This window comes from Maylandia zebra, linkage group LG10 (assembly GCF_041146795.1).
Source record: "Maylandia zebra isolate NMK-2024a linkage group LG10, Mzebra_GT3a, whole genome shotgun sequence".
Taxonomy (NCBI): Eukaryota; Metazoa; Chordata; class Actinopteri; order Cichliformes; family Cichlidae; genus Maylandia; species Maylandia zebra.
The window spans coordinates 19,402,810-19,419,296 of NC_135176.1; the positions used below are offsets into that span (position 1 = coordinate 19,402,810).

Here is a 16,487-nt window from a genome sequence, read left to right on the forward strand (position 1 = left end):
ACACACACACACACACACAGACCACAAAATTCAGTTTGTGGTGTGAATTTTGCCTCACTTTTACCACTGGAACACCTCACAGAGCCGACATAAAATCAAATTTCGATATTTAGTTATTTTAAACGATTACTATTATTATTAAGCCTTACCATTTAATATAGTAGCATCACACTTTCTTCAGCATGCAAAATTAATATGCATATTTGATTTTTTTTTTTTTAATGCTGAAGAAAACAGAAAATTGTGGTCTGACAGTCAAAAATCAACTCACGTTCTATCATTTCAAACTTATGACAAAGAGCGCTCTTAATTTTTATCAGAAGTTTAATTAAATATGTACAACTAATCTTATTAAAGCACTGCATTTTACAATTTATCACACAAGATACTACTCCTCTCCTGTTCACAGGGTTATCAACCCCCGCTAGGTAATAGAAGACCCTGCACATTCAGATTCAGGAGGGTCTGTAACTATGGTTTGGCCAATAATCCCACTATGTATATCTACAATCTGCCCATTTAAAAAGAAAGAAAGAAACGAAAGAAAACATTGATCTTAGTCAGAGCATACAATCACCCAGACATCATCTACTTGATATAGGGAAAGGCCAAACTTGTCAGTAAGCGTACAGCAGGCTATGCTGTAAATACAGATTAGTTCCGCTGGATTCAAAAACATTTCTTCTGTGTGGAAGAGCCACGTGTGTCATATGTTACAATTTGAACAATCAGGAGTTGTGGTCAGTTTAAAAAAAAAAAAAAAAAAAACAGGGCAAATAATTCAAATTCAGTATTCATGATTCTGGTAAGACAAAAAAAAACAAACAAAACAAAAACAATGAGCTGGCAACTTGTGTGTATGCAGTATTGTTGACAGGAATTGGTTCATCCAGTCAAATGATTCTGAAAGGAGTAAACACCAAGTTGGCTGTATCAAAGCTGTGTAACAAAAGAGGAGTGGACACACGATGAACTTTGAGTGAGACTGTGGCTCTGAAACAGACCAAAACCTGTAACTCTCAGCTTTAGTGCTCATTTTATAACACTGAACTTTAAACTGCAGGTTTATCTCTGTGAAACTGACCACTCAGTATGTATTTTAAGCCATGTAATTTTGACAGTGAGCTACTGTGAGCTCTTATTTTCTGCTGTAAGACACTGGTAATCATTATTTTGTTTCAGGACTCAGAAATCATATTAAATTTTCTTGTACATTAAAAAGGCCCTGTGACCAGCACACAAACAACAAAGAAAGGAAAAGAAAATGAAGACAGACAAGACATTTCAAACACCCTTTAAATGACAGAAGGTGAAGAGGAGTGCGCCCCCAAATCATAAGAACACCACATTAATAGGTCAGTAACATAGTAGCTGCTGTAACAGGTACAGTTTTGGTGACAATCATTTTGACCTCATCATCCAAACAGAAAAAGGGGAGAAAAGAAACCAAATGAAAGGAAACAAGATTGTGTTGATGTTGAGCAGATTTCCCTGGCAGTGCACACTTTGACGGTTGGTTACACTCTCGACAGATCAGTGTAATAGTTGCAGTGGCGGCTGAGAATTCTCCTCAGGTGTTAGTAGTTACTTCAAGGGTGAATTCTTCATGGGAATCATTATTCTAGACTCCATGTGCTGAATAAGAGGGACTGTGAGGTAAAGAACAAACAACAGTCTTAACAACAGATTTCCAACAGGGAACACAACTTTATCTCATTTAAATTTGCTAATGTTTCATGAATTTATAGCTAGAGTTCTCAGTTTAGTTTCAATGTTAACATCCCAATAAAAGCTCATTTTATTAAAGCCTGAGTTGTTGTACATTGTCCTTACACCAACACTGCTGAGTGTCTTTGTAATCCCATTGAACATAATGATTCCCTATTGCTAAATCAATCCTTCATAGATTCAGGCATCAGAGAGACGCTGAAGTAGAATTTATTGTGCCACGTTTGTTTCCATTTGTGTAGGTATGAACAAGTGAAGAATTATGAGTATGTAATCTACAGACATGCTTGTGTGCAGTTCTCCAAAGAAAAGGAAGGAATGAAGCCCAAAGGTGATGAAAATCAGGCTTGAACAGTCTTCTCTGCAGCACGAGCTAAAAGCTAAAAGCATGGACTAAAGCACAAACAAGAATAACTCAGAGCACCTGGTGTTGGCCAGAGGGGCCGATGGCGCGATATGGCAGCCTCGCTTCTGTCAGTCTGCCCCAGGGCAGCTGTGGCTACAACTGTAGCTCGCCTCCACCAGTGTGTGAATGCGAGAGTGAATGAATAGTGGTATTGTAAAGCGCTTTGGGTGCCTTGAAAAGCGCTATATAAATCCAATCCATTATTATTATTATTATTATTATTATTATTCCACATATTTTAAGCTACTTTTATTTGTTTTTAAATGTTTGTCCAATGCTGCCCCTCTGTACCTCTCTGAGCTTCTTCATCCATACATACCTTCCTGGCAGACCAGCTCCTGCTGAGTGTGCCTAGGACTAATGGTAAGCTCAGAGGGGATCAGGCGTTTGCTGTGGCAGCACCAAAATTGTGGAATGAGTTGCCTTTACATGTTAGACAGGCACCTTCCTTATCCGTTTTTAAATCACGTCTTAAAACATTTATTTACCTTGGCTTTCAGCACAGAAGGACTTGTTGATGTCTCTTAATATGTTTTCTTATTAATTATATTATTTTTAATTTTAAGAAATTTTAGATGTAATTTAAACTGTTTTCTCTTTATTTTATATTTGTAGCACTTTGGCCAACATTGTTGGATGTAAAGTGTGTTATAAATAAAGATGCTATATTTGTAACACAGCTCACTGGTGAAAGTCTGCAAAGCTCTATGTACAACCAACACACTTTAGAGCAGAAGTGGGCAATTAATTTTCCCAAGAACTTTTACAGCCATGACAAGTTTTAGTGGCTAAAATGTCCAGTGAATGAACAAAAGTAACTCACTGACACTATTGTTCCCGCCTCCTCAAGTAGACTTTGGCTGTAGCTGAATAGTCAGTTTTTCATTGGGAAGCTTCCTAACAGGGAGACTTCATTGCCGGCTAAGAGGTTACATTTTCTAAACACTAAAGAAAGATTATACGATGCTTCTACACCTCATGCAGCTTACGAAATTCACTGGCATTAATGAGGTTTAACATAATTCAGTTTGCAGTTTCGCCAGCATTTAGGGATAACATTAATTCACATAAAACATTAGTAGATGCCACACTGATCATCTCTTCAGCAGGAAGCAGCTAAATGAAAAACTCATTTACCACAAAGTTGTCTTTGTTTATATGATCTGCAGCAACCACAGCAATGACACAACAGGATGAAGTATCAAAGATGTGCATTTTGCAATTCACCTTTAGATTATAGCAGTTTCAACGCTGCGAAGCCAAGTCAACAGCATCTACTGACACACTGCAAGCACTTTAGTGCAATCTGAGTCTCTTTTCCTGTGTCCTGTGTTCTACTTCACTGTTTTCCTTGCTCTCATGATGCTTTTTCTCCCAGTAAAGCGATTATAAAAAAGACACTTTGTAAAAGGTCAATTTCTTTTCTGTAGGTTTGCACCTATTGTATCTTTTTAAAACACGGCATTTAGTTCTCAAAATTCATTATTACCAAGGTGTGTAAAAAAGTCAATACTTCCAGTATTTGAAGCCCTGAGAAGAGAATATGTTGACAGTATTAGTAATTAGTCTTCATTGTTTTAATCTATTCTTGATCGACAATTTATAATAAGTTGTTGGCAGCTTGGGTTCATCCGAGCTTAAATGTTTGAAATTAATATTTTCATTTAACGTTAACATGACACAAATATGGATAATAGATATAAAATAGGTTAATTTTAATGTCTTATGCCCACAACAGAACAACAAGACTCAGCACTCACAGTAACTAAAACTTGCTTAAGTATAAAAGTATCAGACTGAAACCAACCTGTGTAATAAACAACCTCGTCCCAGCCGTCACGCTGCCAGGCTGCGTTTCTGGTATTTTCTCTGGACTGCAGGTCCTTGTAAGCTGAAAAGAAACACGTTCAAACTCACTGAGTAAAAGCTGTAGCTTTTTAAACCAAAGACGAATCATAACGTCAAACAGTCGTGCTCAGGAAAATTTAAATACTTGACAGCTTTTGCATTAAGTTCACTTCCAGAACCTAAAGGTGCACACCGTCACGTGGAAAGAAAGAAGAGCAACACCAAGTAAACTGTTTAATGCTACAAGCAAAATGGGAGCTTCTTTCAGCAGTACACATTTGATGCCGGATGCACCCTCCAAGGGATTCGTCCCCTCTCCTGGTCCTGGACTTTTTTACATCAGCAGTCCCCAACCTTTGTTGCGCAACGGACCGGTGTAATGTCAGACAATATTTTCGCAGACTGGCCTTTAAGGTGTCGCGGATAAATACAAAATAATTAAAATAATACGACCAAGACAAAAACTGTGGTAATTTGTAAATATAATAATAAACCCGAATTCACTGTGTAATTGTGTAACTTTATTAGCAGCGTCCTCCTGAAATGTACCAACAACATTAAGAGTAACATCCTCCTCTCTGCCCCTTAATGCTCTCTGGTCACTATGGTAACGCGTAAATACTGGTCTGTGGCCCGGTGTGGGGACCGCTGTTTTACATCTAAAAGGCATGTACCAAAAACATGTACATACATTTGCATTTGTAGGTGACCTGGACAATATTTGCAGCATTTTTCTTGAATGATCCTGGAAACTCATCTTACCCCATAAGTGGTGAACTGTGTACAGACTTCCAATCTGTGAGAAAAAGCCTCCCACCGCCTCTTGGTTCTGCTGGCGAATCTCAATAGCCCGAGCCCTGCACAGCACCAAAGACATTACACAAAACAGCTTCTAAATAGAGTGGCAGTAATTAAAACACCACAACATCCACCAGTACTCCCCTCATTTCAAGTCAGTACATCAAATTTCAGTTTTAAACCATCAGCCTTGTTATAATCATCCCTGCATATTTGGTTTTATAAAATTAACAAAAATCAATTTCAATTCAACAGATGAATATATTGACATATATTAAATGAAGCCCAGGCAGTTAATGGATTATTATATGCGGTCATGCTCAGGAGTCATGCATACATTTTGTAGTCAGAAAGTACTGCAGACTCATTTTCACCTGCAACAAAATGTGAAACCAACAAACTAGCAGTGAGGAACTTTTTAGATTGTAGCTACAAGACTAGAACAAAGGGAACTAAAGCTCGCAAAGTTATCCCCCATAAATGATCAAATTTGGTGGCTCAGATATTACATGAAAAAGGAAAGTTGTGCCTTACCAGTAATTTCCCCATTCAATCATTGTGCCTGGCTGAGAAAAAGAAGGTAAAGATCATGTTCACTACATGTACCGCAAAATACAAAACAAAAACGCTCCCCCCAAAAACCCAGACTTACAGAGGGAGGACGACTAATTCTGTGGTTCATAAAAAAAAAAAAAAAAAAAAGAGTTACCCTGAGTTGATACGATCGGAGCTCATAGATGTTGGGTCCTGGACGAGGGACGGGTTCGTTCCAGAAACTGAACTCCAGCAGCAGCTGGTTCCTACGAGACAGCAGCATCTTCCCCCTCTCATTCCTGTACTCCATAAACTTCTACAGCAAAGACAAATGAAAGAAGCACAGCGCTCAGAAAATCTGACTCAGCTAAAATAACTGCCAAATATATTTGTATTCATGTTGTTCGACTGTGAAGTCTGATCAGAATCTAGACAATGAAAGTCAGCTAGTGTGCATTCAGAGAATTTAAGTGAAAGAAAATATCTTTTTACCTGGACTCATAAAAATATATATACATATATAAATCACCTTTTCTGAGAAGGTATAATAGAGGAGTAGTGATATGCGGAGAATATATATGGCATTTATGGTTATAAATATAGTGTATACACTTCTAATTTGCCATGTGCTACTTAATGTATGCAGAGATAGATGAGTAAATTATCTGGGCAGATTAACAGTAGTATGTATTTACTGATTAAAGTTTGTGGAATTGTGCAAATTAAAAATCATGAGGTTTGCCAAAGGACAGTTGATAAAGCAATAAAGGGAGCGTCACAGATGTGCAGGACCAGTGCACAAAGCCTATGCACGGTTTTGTAGCCTCTTGTTTACATGTGGTAGCTGTATTCTGTCACCAGGGGCCTGTTCTTCGTACCTCGCTAAGTAAGTTAGCTGGATTTGATTGTTGACGATTTCGCGTGATCTTGGATCGTTCGGTTCCCCGAAGCTCATCCGGGACTTGCTGTCATAGCAACAGAGCCATAAGCGTAAACCTGCTCGGGAGCAGGTTTACTTTATGTAAACAGGATTAGATCGCGGCCACGCAGGTATGTCCGCTTCATTTATACGAAAGCAACAGAAATATTCCACCACTGTTTCACCATAAATAAATATCATCAATGTAACTAAAGATAATGCAGCACTTGATCCTTTTATTGATGTCACACAGATACATACAGGTCATTTCCTGAAAAAGGGAAATGTACTATTAACATTCTATTATATGTATGTGATTATTACAGATGTAATTCATATTTCACAGTAATAATTGTAAATTACTTCGTGTAATCAAGATGAGAGACCACGGCTATAAAAGCGAAGGTGGATTTGGGAAGCCTGTCGCAGCCATGTCCTGTCCGTATACGCAAGCAACCCATTGCGGAAGGTGCAAGATTGATAAGGAGAGTCCTCAGAATTCAGCGTATATTGCGGGATAGACAGGATCCTTTAGCTCAGCGCGACAGTGTGCTCATTGAGAGATATCGATATTCCCGTGAGGGTATTATTTACTTAACCAACTTGTTGACGAGGGGGTGCAGGACCACCACCTGTCTTTTTTTCCTCTGCCCTTTTCTTGGTTGCTGTTATGAACAAACAAACAGATTATTTCAGGGTCTCTTTCCAAGAGACTAAAAGCAATATAAGTGATAAATATTACCATTCTGTAGAATATTCTTATATTTCACTTTTACTTGTTCCCATGTTCTAGTGGGTCCTGTTGTGAATGTGAGAGTGACTGAATAGTGGTATTGTCATGCGCTTTGGGTGCCTTGAAAAGCGCTATATAAATCCACTCCATTATTGTTGTTATTATTAAATTACTTACGAGTTTAATTTGTCAGCAACTTTCTGCCAGCCCTCTCTCCTTGCTTTTGCAGCCTTTGCAGTGTTCCCTTGCGTTCTGATTAAACTCTGAAACTCCTGAAATCCCTCACTCAAGGGTTCTTGCTCTGCTGCCGAAAAATACCGAGCGCGCTCCTTCGACATTTTCGCCGACCAATCAGAGGGTTGCCGATCAATGTTTCTGCTATCGATGCGTAGCCCCTTTTACGACACCCAGTGATCTCACATTACTTCATCCAGCTGTACTAATCGTCAACAGCAGGTGTGTTCGGAGAACCGGATTAGCGAGCTCAGAGTTAGCGCGATGATTTGGTCTTGGATGTAGTAAGCGACGTACGAAGAACGGGCCCCAGGTGGCAGAGCCACAAATATGTGAAACAGGTTGATTTTCTTTGTAATTATCTGACCAATCAGTTCATGCTCTTCAATGTGGGAGGAACACATTATTACAAGCCACTTACTTTATTTTATCTGCAGGGCTTTCCAAAAACTAAGAAAAAAAAACACATTTCTGAAGATTAAACCCGCAGCATGAATCATCTGTTCATTAACACTTTCCTTCTTCAAAGCATTACTGTGTAAATAACCTTTAAAGATTACTGGAAACATTAAAGATAAAGATGGAAGGAAAATGTCACGTGGGTCTAGCTAGATGGGTGCACTGCTGGAAACATTGGCCTACAGATAACCAACGGCCAGTAGGCTTAACTAATCAGAGCACCCGTTACCTTATTCTGCCTGAGTTTGTTCATGACTTCGGTGAGAGCCGGGTATCCTCCCCGATATCTCCACAGGTGAACTAGAATAGAAGGAGCAGAAGAGCCAAAGATAACGTAGCTCTTAAATAGATCTTGTCTTTTTTGGGGGAGTAAGAGTTTTGTTTTTCACAATAGCATCTGTGGTTAGACCTCCCTATGAACCACCCGTGATTGTGGAGCATGACGGGATTCAGTCTATACAGCATGAATTTCCAGTCAGTTTCTGTGTATGCATGTGAAAGGACATCATGTCATCTTACCACTACAATTATATCTCAGAAAAAAGAAAAACTCTTAATTTCATGAAGTGAAAAAATGAACATGGCTCTAACATACACTCCCCAGCCACTTCATTAGATACACATTGCTATTATCAGGTTGGACCATTTTCTGTCTTCAGAACTGCTTTAATTCATCAAGGTGCTGGGAACAGTCCTCACGGATTTTGGTTCATGTTGAAGTGACAGCATCACATAGTTGCTGCAGACTTGTCAGCTGCACATTTATGATGAGAAACTCTCTTTCCACCGCATCCCAAAAGTGCTCTACTGGATTGAAATCTGGTGACCAGTCTTTGTAAACCTTAGAGATGGGTGTGTGGGAAAATCCCAGTAGATCAATATTTTGTGTGTTGTGTGTGGCACCAACAGGTATGCCATATTCAAAGTCACTTAATACACCTTTCTTCCCCTTTCAGATCATCAGTTTGAACTTTAGCAGGATTTCTTGACCATGTTTGCATGCCTAAATGCACCGAGCTGTTGACATATGATTAGCTGATTAAATATTTGAGTTAATGAACAACTGAATAGGTGTACCTAATAGAGTGGCCATTGAGTGTATTTAATACATATAGTATCTCGGAAAATATTAAAAGAAACAATTCTAATGTTTATTTCCACATTAAACTAAATGCCTTTAATCTGTTAGTTCAAGATTTAGCATCAAACTGCAAATCAGAATACAAAACACAACCATGACAATAAGACGGAGCCAAAAAGGGACAGCGACAAGCTAAAAACATAGCACCATATACTGTCTAAGTGTTCACATGCTGAAAGTGTACTGATGCAACCTTTTAGAAAACCTTTCCTGACACTGCCAACATTACAGCTCTGTAACACCAGAGAGGGCCCACAGCTGTGGAACGACAAATGTCACCACTTGGACAAAATGGAGAGCAGCCAGGAAAAAGTTCAGTTCAGTCTCAGCTATAATTAACTGAAATAGAAAAGCTGAGAGAGGAGAAAAAGCACAGTGCCTTTAAGTAATGTCTGTTTTTACACCAAGATAACGACATAGTTTGAAAAATTCTGCCACATCTCAATGTAACTCATCTGCAGCGGGAAACAGAAAGCAGCAAGATTATCCCGCTGTACAACTTGATTTAGCTTAAACACGTACAGATTCTCATTAATCAATAGGACTCACAATCAAGAGGTCAAGTAGTTTGCATCTTGTAGAGCTAAAAGCAACAATATTTATTATAAAATGAGTCTGAGCATCGCATGAAATACGCTGGATTAAAAAAAAAATCCAGGTCTCAAGTCTGTATCCATAAACTGCTTATTTAAATAAATAATATTCATGATGAACATTGTTCTCATTTTTACCTCGTAGTAATATGTTGTCTGCGAGGTTTCAATCTCATGTTTCCTCTTCTAAAAGAGAAGGTTGAGCTTTGACGAATAACCAGATTGAATGGGCTCAAATAATTCACCTCGCTGACATTCAAAAGAAAGTCCGTTGTAACTCAGGTAGGGTGGATGTTCTTACCTGCCTGATCCTGCTCCCCATACCATGTGTTCCAGGTGCCCACAAGCTCACAGGGGTATTCAGGGTCAGTGTGAATGGAAGGCAAGACATCCTCACTGAAGACACAGACAAAAAGAAAAGAAAAAGTGTGAAAATGCAAAATATCTGACATACTGGTTCCAAAAAAAGTGTTCTAATGTGACATCTGAATTAAGATAACACAACAAAAGACTCATACCAAAGTTCATTGTAAGCATCGAGGCACTCAGGTTTGACATTGTGAACTGCAACAAAAGAAGAAAAAAAACAAAGCATGAGTAGACAACATGATCAAACAGATTTCATGGGTTTATTAACTGTTGTGGTAATCATTAACTGTGTCCCACTGCCAGCAATACATACACTGTATTTTATACAGGTTGTTGTCTTCTTTTTTGGCAAGCAGGTGAGAGTGAGCATCTTTTCTGGGGATGACTTTTCTAACAAAAAGGGATTTGAACCAGCTTTCATCACCAACATTTGAGAGGCTCCTGTGATGGGATTAAAAAAATTTTTTTTTAAAAGTTGGATACAATCAGCATTTAAGTACCAACAACAACAAAGCTCCCCTAATAATCCAACCCTGTTTCCTTCTATTCTGTGTTGTATTTCTCTGTGAACATCTGACATATATATTTTAGTGTTAAACCTCTAGCTGCTGCTTTATCAGTCCAAGTCTCAAAAATACAGATGTGGACGGGCTATATTCAATAATACCTTTACTATTGTTGTTATGAAACTTTCAAAAGTGTCCTGGCTTCCTAATGTGAATAAGGTCAGTTTTACTGCAAGAGCCCGAGGTGTAAACTAGTAAATGTCGGCTGAAGAAAAGGTGCAAATCTTTTTTTAGCCCAGCCAACCTATGCATTTCAGAGGTCAGCAGCTCAGAAGGCTGAGGGGTCTACACAGAGCACAAAACCCTGAGATTAGTCTGCACTGACTTTAATCAGCCTTCCTGCATTTTCTGTTAATGTACTCGATCTACAAGTGCCAACAGTCACCACGTGTAGCGGCTGAGCTTGTTTATCAGGAAACAGTCCACCGGTTTTCCTCATAATGCACCAAAAAAAGGACACATTTTAGTGTCAGTCTGTAGTCAGGTTTATACAAATATCTGCCTTTCAAAGGGAAATAACAGCTCATTTTAGGCCGCTCAGCTGCTGCAGCGAAGAAACTGAATCGTCCAGTGACCAAAACAAGCACAGCTGTGCAGCAATTCAATGCATTTTGACCTTGAAGTTGAATTCAGTTTAAGACTCAGAGTAACTCGGCGGTAAGTTTTTAATAATTTCTTCAACCCAAGTCTATAAAATCACGCATGACATTATAAATCAGACACTGGCGATTGTTAGGACAAGTTGACTCGCTGTTTATTTTAAAAATCGTGGGGGTAACAATCAATGTTAGCAGAAAGTTAGCAGATTTACAGCTACATGGCTAATGCTAGCTACGTTGCACAGAGATGTAAACGTAGCGAACGTCCTTACGTTCCCTTTAGCATTAGCTTAACCGCCTAGCAGAGCCCGCACGTTGTCATTGGGCTACACGAGCAGAAGTTTAATGACTTTTAAGCAATATTTATGCACCTGCACAGATAAACTGTGTATAGAAGAGTCTAACCTGAGGGCGACGTTCACCGGGCTGCTCGCATGAAGCCCGCTTCTCGTCTGTTTAAGGCCTCTACCCACTGTTTGAAGGACTCTGATCGCCATCTTTCCTCGAAAGCCGTGTGGAGGTTGCTGGAGGCTACAGCCGCAGTCCGTTCCCGCAGGAGCTGACGTTACTCACGGGAGCGTGACCCCGAGTTAGAACCGACAGTACCGGAATCACTTGTGGAGCTGATTTAAAGCACAGATATTAACACAGCTCAATACAAAATACGCAGAGTTCGCTGTTGTTGGATTTATGTGAAGTTTTCATAGTTTTGGGGGCTTTGATCGATCCGCCTGCTGAGCTTGCATTTATAACCTGCATATTCCCATTACTTAAAAGTGAACAGTTTGTCCCTAACAATTTCATTCACTGCACCTTTGTGCAACAATAAACTGTAAGGACAGCTCCCTCAGTAATTAGACCAGACTCACTGACTGCATATTCATTATAGCAGTCCCACTTACAGAGCCACTACTGACTGGAATCACCCCACCATGTCCAGATCATCACTTTACACACCCCTGCATACAAATGTTGTTGTTTTCAGATTATAAAGTGCATATTATTTATAAATGCAATTTGCACTATTCTCTTAAACAATCTCAATTTTACTTTTTATTCTTCTTTAGCCTCAGTTTTATTTTTACTGGGGTTTTTTTAATCACCATGGTATACATAAAAGTTGTGCACTATCTCAGTTTAAGGTCTTAACTATGCACCTATTGTACTTTGACCATTATTTATTGTAAACTATACTATTATTTCTTCTTTATCCCGCTGATGTAACATAATTTTCCTTGTTGGGTCAATAAACGTCATTACAACTTCACTTAAAGCTCCAAAGTACCTTATATTAAATGCAAAATGAAGCAGCCAAAGCTTCATGCATGTTCTATGATAATAACATGTCTAATGTACGTTTTTTGTATTCACACACCTGATATCTACTTTCTTAGTTTTAAGTGAATACCATAATGGCATTTATTTTATCCTCCCTCCTCTCCTTTTCTCTTGGATGGGTCCTCATGGATGGGCCGATTAGATGATCCAGCCCAGGCCTTCACCTTTTGATTATAATATATTCCTAACCTGGATAACAGACACGAGTATCTTCCATGACATTGTTTTTTGCGCAGTTGTTTTATTTTGCAAATTCCTCTGAAAGGTGTCCACTACCTGAGCAGGTAACAAGGAAGTAATATTTAGTCTCTTCACCCATACATGTACAGCAAAGATTCTTAGTTTATAAACATAAATCCACATTAACACTTGAAACACAAGCATTGTAGAGTGACAAATAAGCTGATATTACTGCATGAAATCACAGTTTTCTGTCATGAAGTGGGAGTTTGTGCCGGTGGGGAATCGGCTCCACTGGGGGCAGCAGAGATGTTGAGCTCCTGCAGTTTCTCTGACAGCGTTTTCTCCTCTTGAAGTGGAAGGTCTGTTAGAGGCTCCACAAATTCAGTTCCTGCAACCCTCTTTCCTGTTAGGGGGTCAACCACCCGGCCAACTTTATACACGATCTCTGACAGTTCATGCTTCACGTGTTTGCTTCTGGGCTCAGGCAGAGCCTTGAGGAGGACGATATCTCCCACAGTGCACTGTTGCAATGCATCATGGGCAAAGTACGTCTTCCTTTTGTTGTAGTACTACAGGAGAAGAAGAGACAATATCACAGTTATTCAAATATAAATTCATAAATGCTTGAACGTTTATGCCCAGAATTTCTAGTTCGAACCAAGTGGCAGAAAGCTAAGACTTTTGTGGCCTGAGGCCCTCGTCTCTGCTTTTTGCAGATGATTTGGTCTTTTTGGCTTATCAGGTAGTCACCTTCAGCAGAAATGTGCAGAAAAGTCACTGAAACATGGGACAGTGGACCTCCCATCCATATAAAGGCATAAAAATAACATAATAATAACGCCCAATATAAACAAATAACCACCACCACGTGTGCCTCTTGCCTCTACAGAATAAATTGCAAGGCTCACAGTTTTCTTACTGACAATAAATAAAAACAGAAGTCCTTGTTTCTACCTCGGATATAATTGTGTTTAATGTCATGAAAACTTCAAGCTCTCTTGAAACCTTTGCTAAATCATCAATCAGGAAAGTCAGTTGATGCCTTTATTTTATTGTATTTGGATTACTTTAATTCATTGTTTATTTGTCTAAGCAAAGAGTCGTGGAGTAATGCCAGTGATCTACTCATTTCCTCTGATAGTATGCAATGAGTCTGACTTGCATAATGTCACCAGAACATGTATGTGAAGCCTTTTTAGGACATCCACGAGCCTTCGCTATATATGAAAATAACATCAACAGCACCGGCTCACTCCCACACACATCTGGTGTGCAAAACTGTCCGTTTACACACCTGCATCAGGGTATATTCTCTCCCTAAAGGTATCTGAGTCTTTTCTCTACAGGACCTTTAGCTGTGGACACAATCTTTAAAAAGGCCATTCAAATGTTTTTGTTTTTACTCTTCTCTCCAACAACCTGTAATAGTTTCCTTCTGTATTTCATTTACTCTGTAGCTTTACCGGCCTATTTTAAAGCACTTGTACTCTTATTTTATAAAAGGTGCTTAATCCCCTAAAGGCTCACCTTGAGCAGGTAAGGGTCCAGCACCAGCCTGGTAACTCTCACTTTGGCCGTTTTGTGCATCTTGGTCCCGATGACTCTGCCGATGATCCATTTGGCATGGACTGATGCGTGCTGGACTGACATCCTGCAAAGCTTTACTCAACCTGCAGAAACAAAATATTATCAACCTTGACATCATTATATACGGATGAGACTCAACTGAAATGTAATCAATCTAAAGACACGTTCAGTTACAGTTTTACCGGATAAAACCTCTGAGCCGACAACTGTACTAACAATGTGAGTCAACGTAAAACAGCCGCTAAACGGTTAGCCTTGTTATGTTAGCATTAACTTAAACATACATTCATTTTTTTAAAGAAAAGGTCATAAAAATAAACTGATGTAATTCGGCAAGAATACAAAATACCATTGAAAGTAGAAAATACAAAACTAACTCACTATAACCACGGGAAAATATCATCAGAAGGTCATACAAGCTCCTCCATGCTGTTCAGTTCTGCTCGTTTCGTGACGTAAACTACGGCTAGTAACGAGGGACATCGACAACAAGCGTATGCTTGCGTGTATGGAAGCTTGTTTCTGACACTTGAAAATGAATATTCTTTGCCACCAATAAGTAAAACCTCGATTTATCGACTCAAACGTCTGACCAAATATCTTGAAATGAAAAAAAAAAACCTAACGTAAAATGTTATTAAGGTCAAGACAGAAACTAAACACAAACAAATGTTATTTTCAGCTACGGAAACAAGCTTCCGTATTTACGTCCTACACAATTAGTCACAATTTTCCGTTTTAATTTCATATTACTTTATTTATGTGTAATTATTTTTATTATACGTCATCTAGGATTGAATGTGTGTACTTTCATATATTTTTGCAATTTTTAATGAATAAAATCGATTTTAAATTTATACTACTTACTTGAAGTGTTTTTTTTTTTTTTCACTTTTTTCAACTTAATCTGTAGTGACATGCTAAATACTGGATGCTGCCGCCTATATTACCTTTCCTTTCTGTTTGATCAAAGTTAAAATCTGACTTCTGTTTGTCTGTTCGGTTGGTTGTAATTTTTATTCATTTATAACCTTTACTTGAATCTGAAATGATGACTACACTGCACTGTCTTTTGGACAATAATTATGTAAATATTTATTGGACATATTCTATATATGACGTCACTAGTGAAGGGCAGTACCTACTTTTTATGCAATCTACGCAGCTCAAGAGTGGCTGAAGTTAAAAACTTGGAAACTATGAACATCAACAACATCAAAGATTGTTAAACAATTTTAGAGCCAAGCCAGCCAGTTGAATGTGTTCTTACCTACACTTCTGCTTTTCTTATGTGCAGAGCCACAAGTCTAACTTGGTGATATTCAAGTGTTTACAGATATGCAGTTGTGGTCAGAAGTTTATATCCACTCACCATGAGCGTGAAGATCATGGTAATTCTGGGCTTGTAATTATTTCCTTGATCTGTTCTTTTTTCCAAAGTGTAATGATTGCACAGCATATATCTTTAATCAATTAAAAGAAAAAAAAGAAATTGGTGCACAAGTTTGAATATATTTAGGATTTTCTTTAATCCACAGAGTTCAAAGTATGCATAGAGGCCCAAATAATACACATACTCACTTAAATCTTTACATTCTACAGTGTCTTTTAACTTGACAAAGCCCATTCCTATTAACTTCTCATTAGTGATTATGATTGACTTCTCGTTCAGTATAAAACAGATTTGTTTGACAGTGTTCATTGGATTGACCAATACTCAGAACAATGGGAAGGTCAAAAGGACCCAGTGAATAGGAAATAAGGAGAATTGTAGAGTTACACAATCTGGGAAAGTCTCCTGGGTCTTTTTCCAAATAGCTGCAGATTCCAAGATCATCAATTCAAATAATTTCACATTAAGTACAACTTAGTTGGATGTGCCACCACTTTGCCAAGATCTGGAAGAAGATCCAAATTGTCACCATCAGACCAGAGGAAATTGATTTGAATGTTCTGGAACAACTCAGGATCCACACAGCCTCAAGCCTGCCATGAACTGGAATCCGTTGGAACAGCAGCATCACTGTCCACAGTTATGGGAGTTTTAAGTAACCATGGACTGAAAGTGTGCAGACCAATAAAGAAGCCCCTGCTCCAAAATCCACATCACGAGTTCAGCGGAAATTTGCAGCTGCTCACATGGACAAGCCAAATGTCCGCTGGAAAAATGTTTTTGGTCAGATGAGACAAACATTGATATATTTGGCCACAATTACAAGAGGCATGTTTGCATTAAAGGTGAGGCTTTTAAAGAACACTGTAGCAGCTCTCAAGCATGGTGGTGATAGCATCATGCTTTGGGGTAGTTTTGCTGCCAATGGAACTGATAAATTCCACAAAGTGAGTGAAATAATGAAGAAGGAGGACTAGCTTGGGGTGCATATAGTTGATCCTGTATATGTAACTCTGACTCTGTGGATTAGATAATAGTGCAAAGAAAAAATTAAAATCT

At 38.7% G+C, this 16,487-nt stretch overlaps 2 protein-coding genes across 2 annotated transcripts; both read right to left on the bottom strand.

Moving 5' to 3' along the window:
• Nucleotides 1–306: 306 nt before the first annotated feature.
• LOC101468186 (protein NipSnap homolog 2) lies at nucleotides 307–11,631 on the bottom strand. Its single transcript, XM_004550198.6, has 10 exons — nucleotides 11,333–11,631; nucleotides 10,076–10,203; nucleotides 9,912–9,957; nucleotides 9,695–9,789; nucleotides 7,889–7,959; nucleotides 5,490–5,630; nucleotides 5,315–5,346; nucleotides 4,745–4,839; nucleotides 3,942–4,025; nucleotides 307–1,649 (listed from the first exon to the last, which is right to left on the bottom strand). Exons 1-10 carry the CDS (start codon nucleotides 11,422–11,424, stop codon nucleotides 1,585–1,587), a joined length of 849 nt encoding a protein of 282 aa, XP_004550255.2. The 5' UTR covers nucleotides 11,425–11,631; the 3' UTR covers nucleotides 307–1,584.
• An 855-nt stretch (nucleotides 11,632–12,486) lies between these two features.
• On the bottom strand, nucleotides 12,487–14,551 carry mrps17 (mitochondrial ribosomal protein S17). Its single transcript, XM_004550200.2, has 3 exons — nucleotides 14,417–14,551; nucleotides 13,976–14,118; nucleotides 12,487–13,017 (listed from the first exon to the last, which is right to left on the bottom strand). The coding sequence occupies exons 2-3, from the start codon at nucleotides 14,096–14,098 to the stop codon at nucleotides 12,700–12,702; spliced, it is 441 nt and encodes a 146-aa protein (XP_004550257.1). The 5' UTR covers nucleotides 14,099–14,118; nucleotides 14,417–14,551; the 3' UTR covers nucleotides 12,487–12,699.
• Nucleotides 14,552–16,487: the final 1,936 nt, after the last annotated feature.

Bases quoted from the DNA above. Each gene is read 5' to 3' on its own strand.
- LOC101468186 (XM_004550198.6), bottom strand. From the start codon at position 11,424: ATGGCGATCAGAGTCCTTCAAACAGTGGGTAGAGGCCTTAAACAGACG. The intron at 10,204-11,332 runs GTTAGACTCTTC...ATCCCATCACAG, and splicing joins CCGGTGAACGTCGCCCTCAG to GAGCCTCTCAAATGTTGGTG. The intron at 5,631-7,888 runs GTAACGGGTGCT...TCTTTGCTGTAG, and splicing joins ACAAACTCAGGCAGAATAAG to AAGTTTATGGAGTACAGGAA.
- mrps17 (XM_004550200.2), bottom strand. From the start codon at position 14,098: ATGTCAGTCCAGCACGCATCAGTCCATGCCAAATGGATCATCGGCAGA. The intron at 13,018-13,975 runs GTGAGCCTTTAG...CTTCTCCTGTAG, and splicing joins TGGACCCTTACCTGCTCAAG to TACTACAACAAAAGGAAGAC.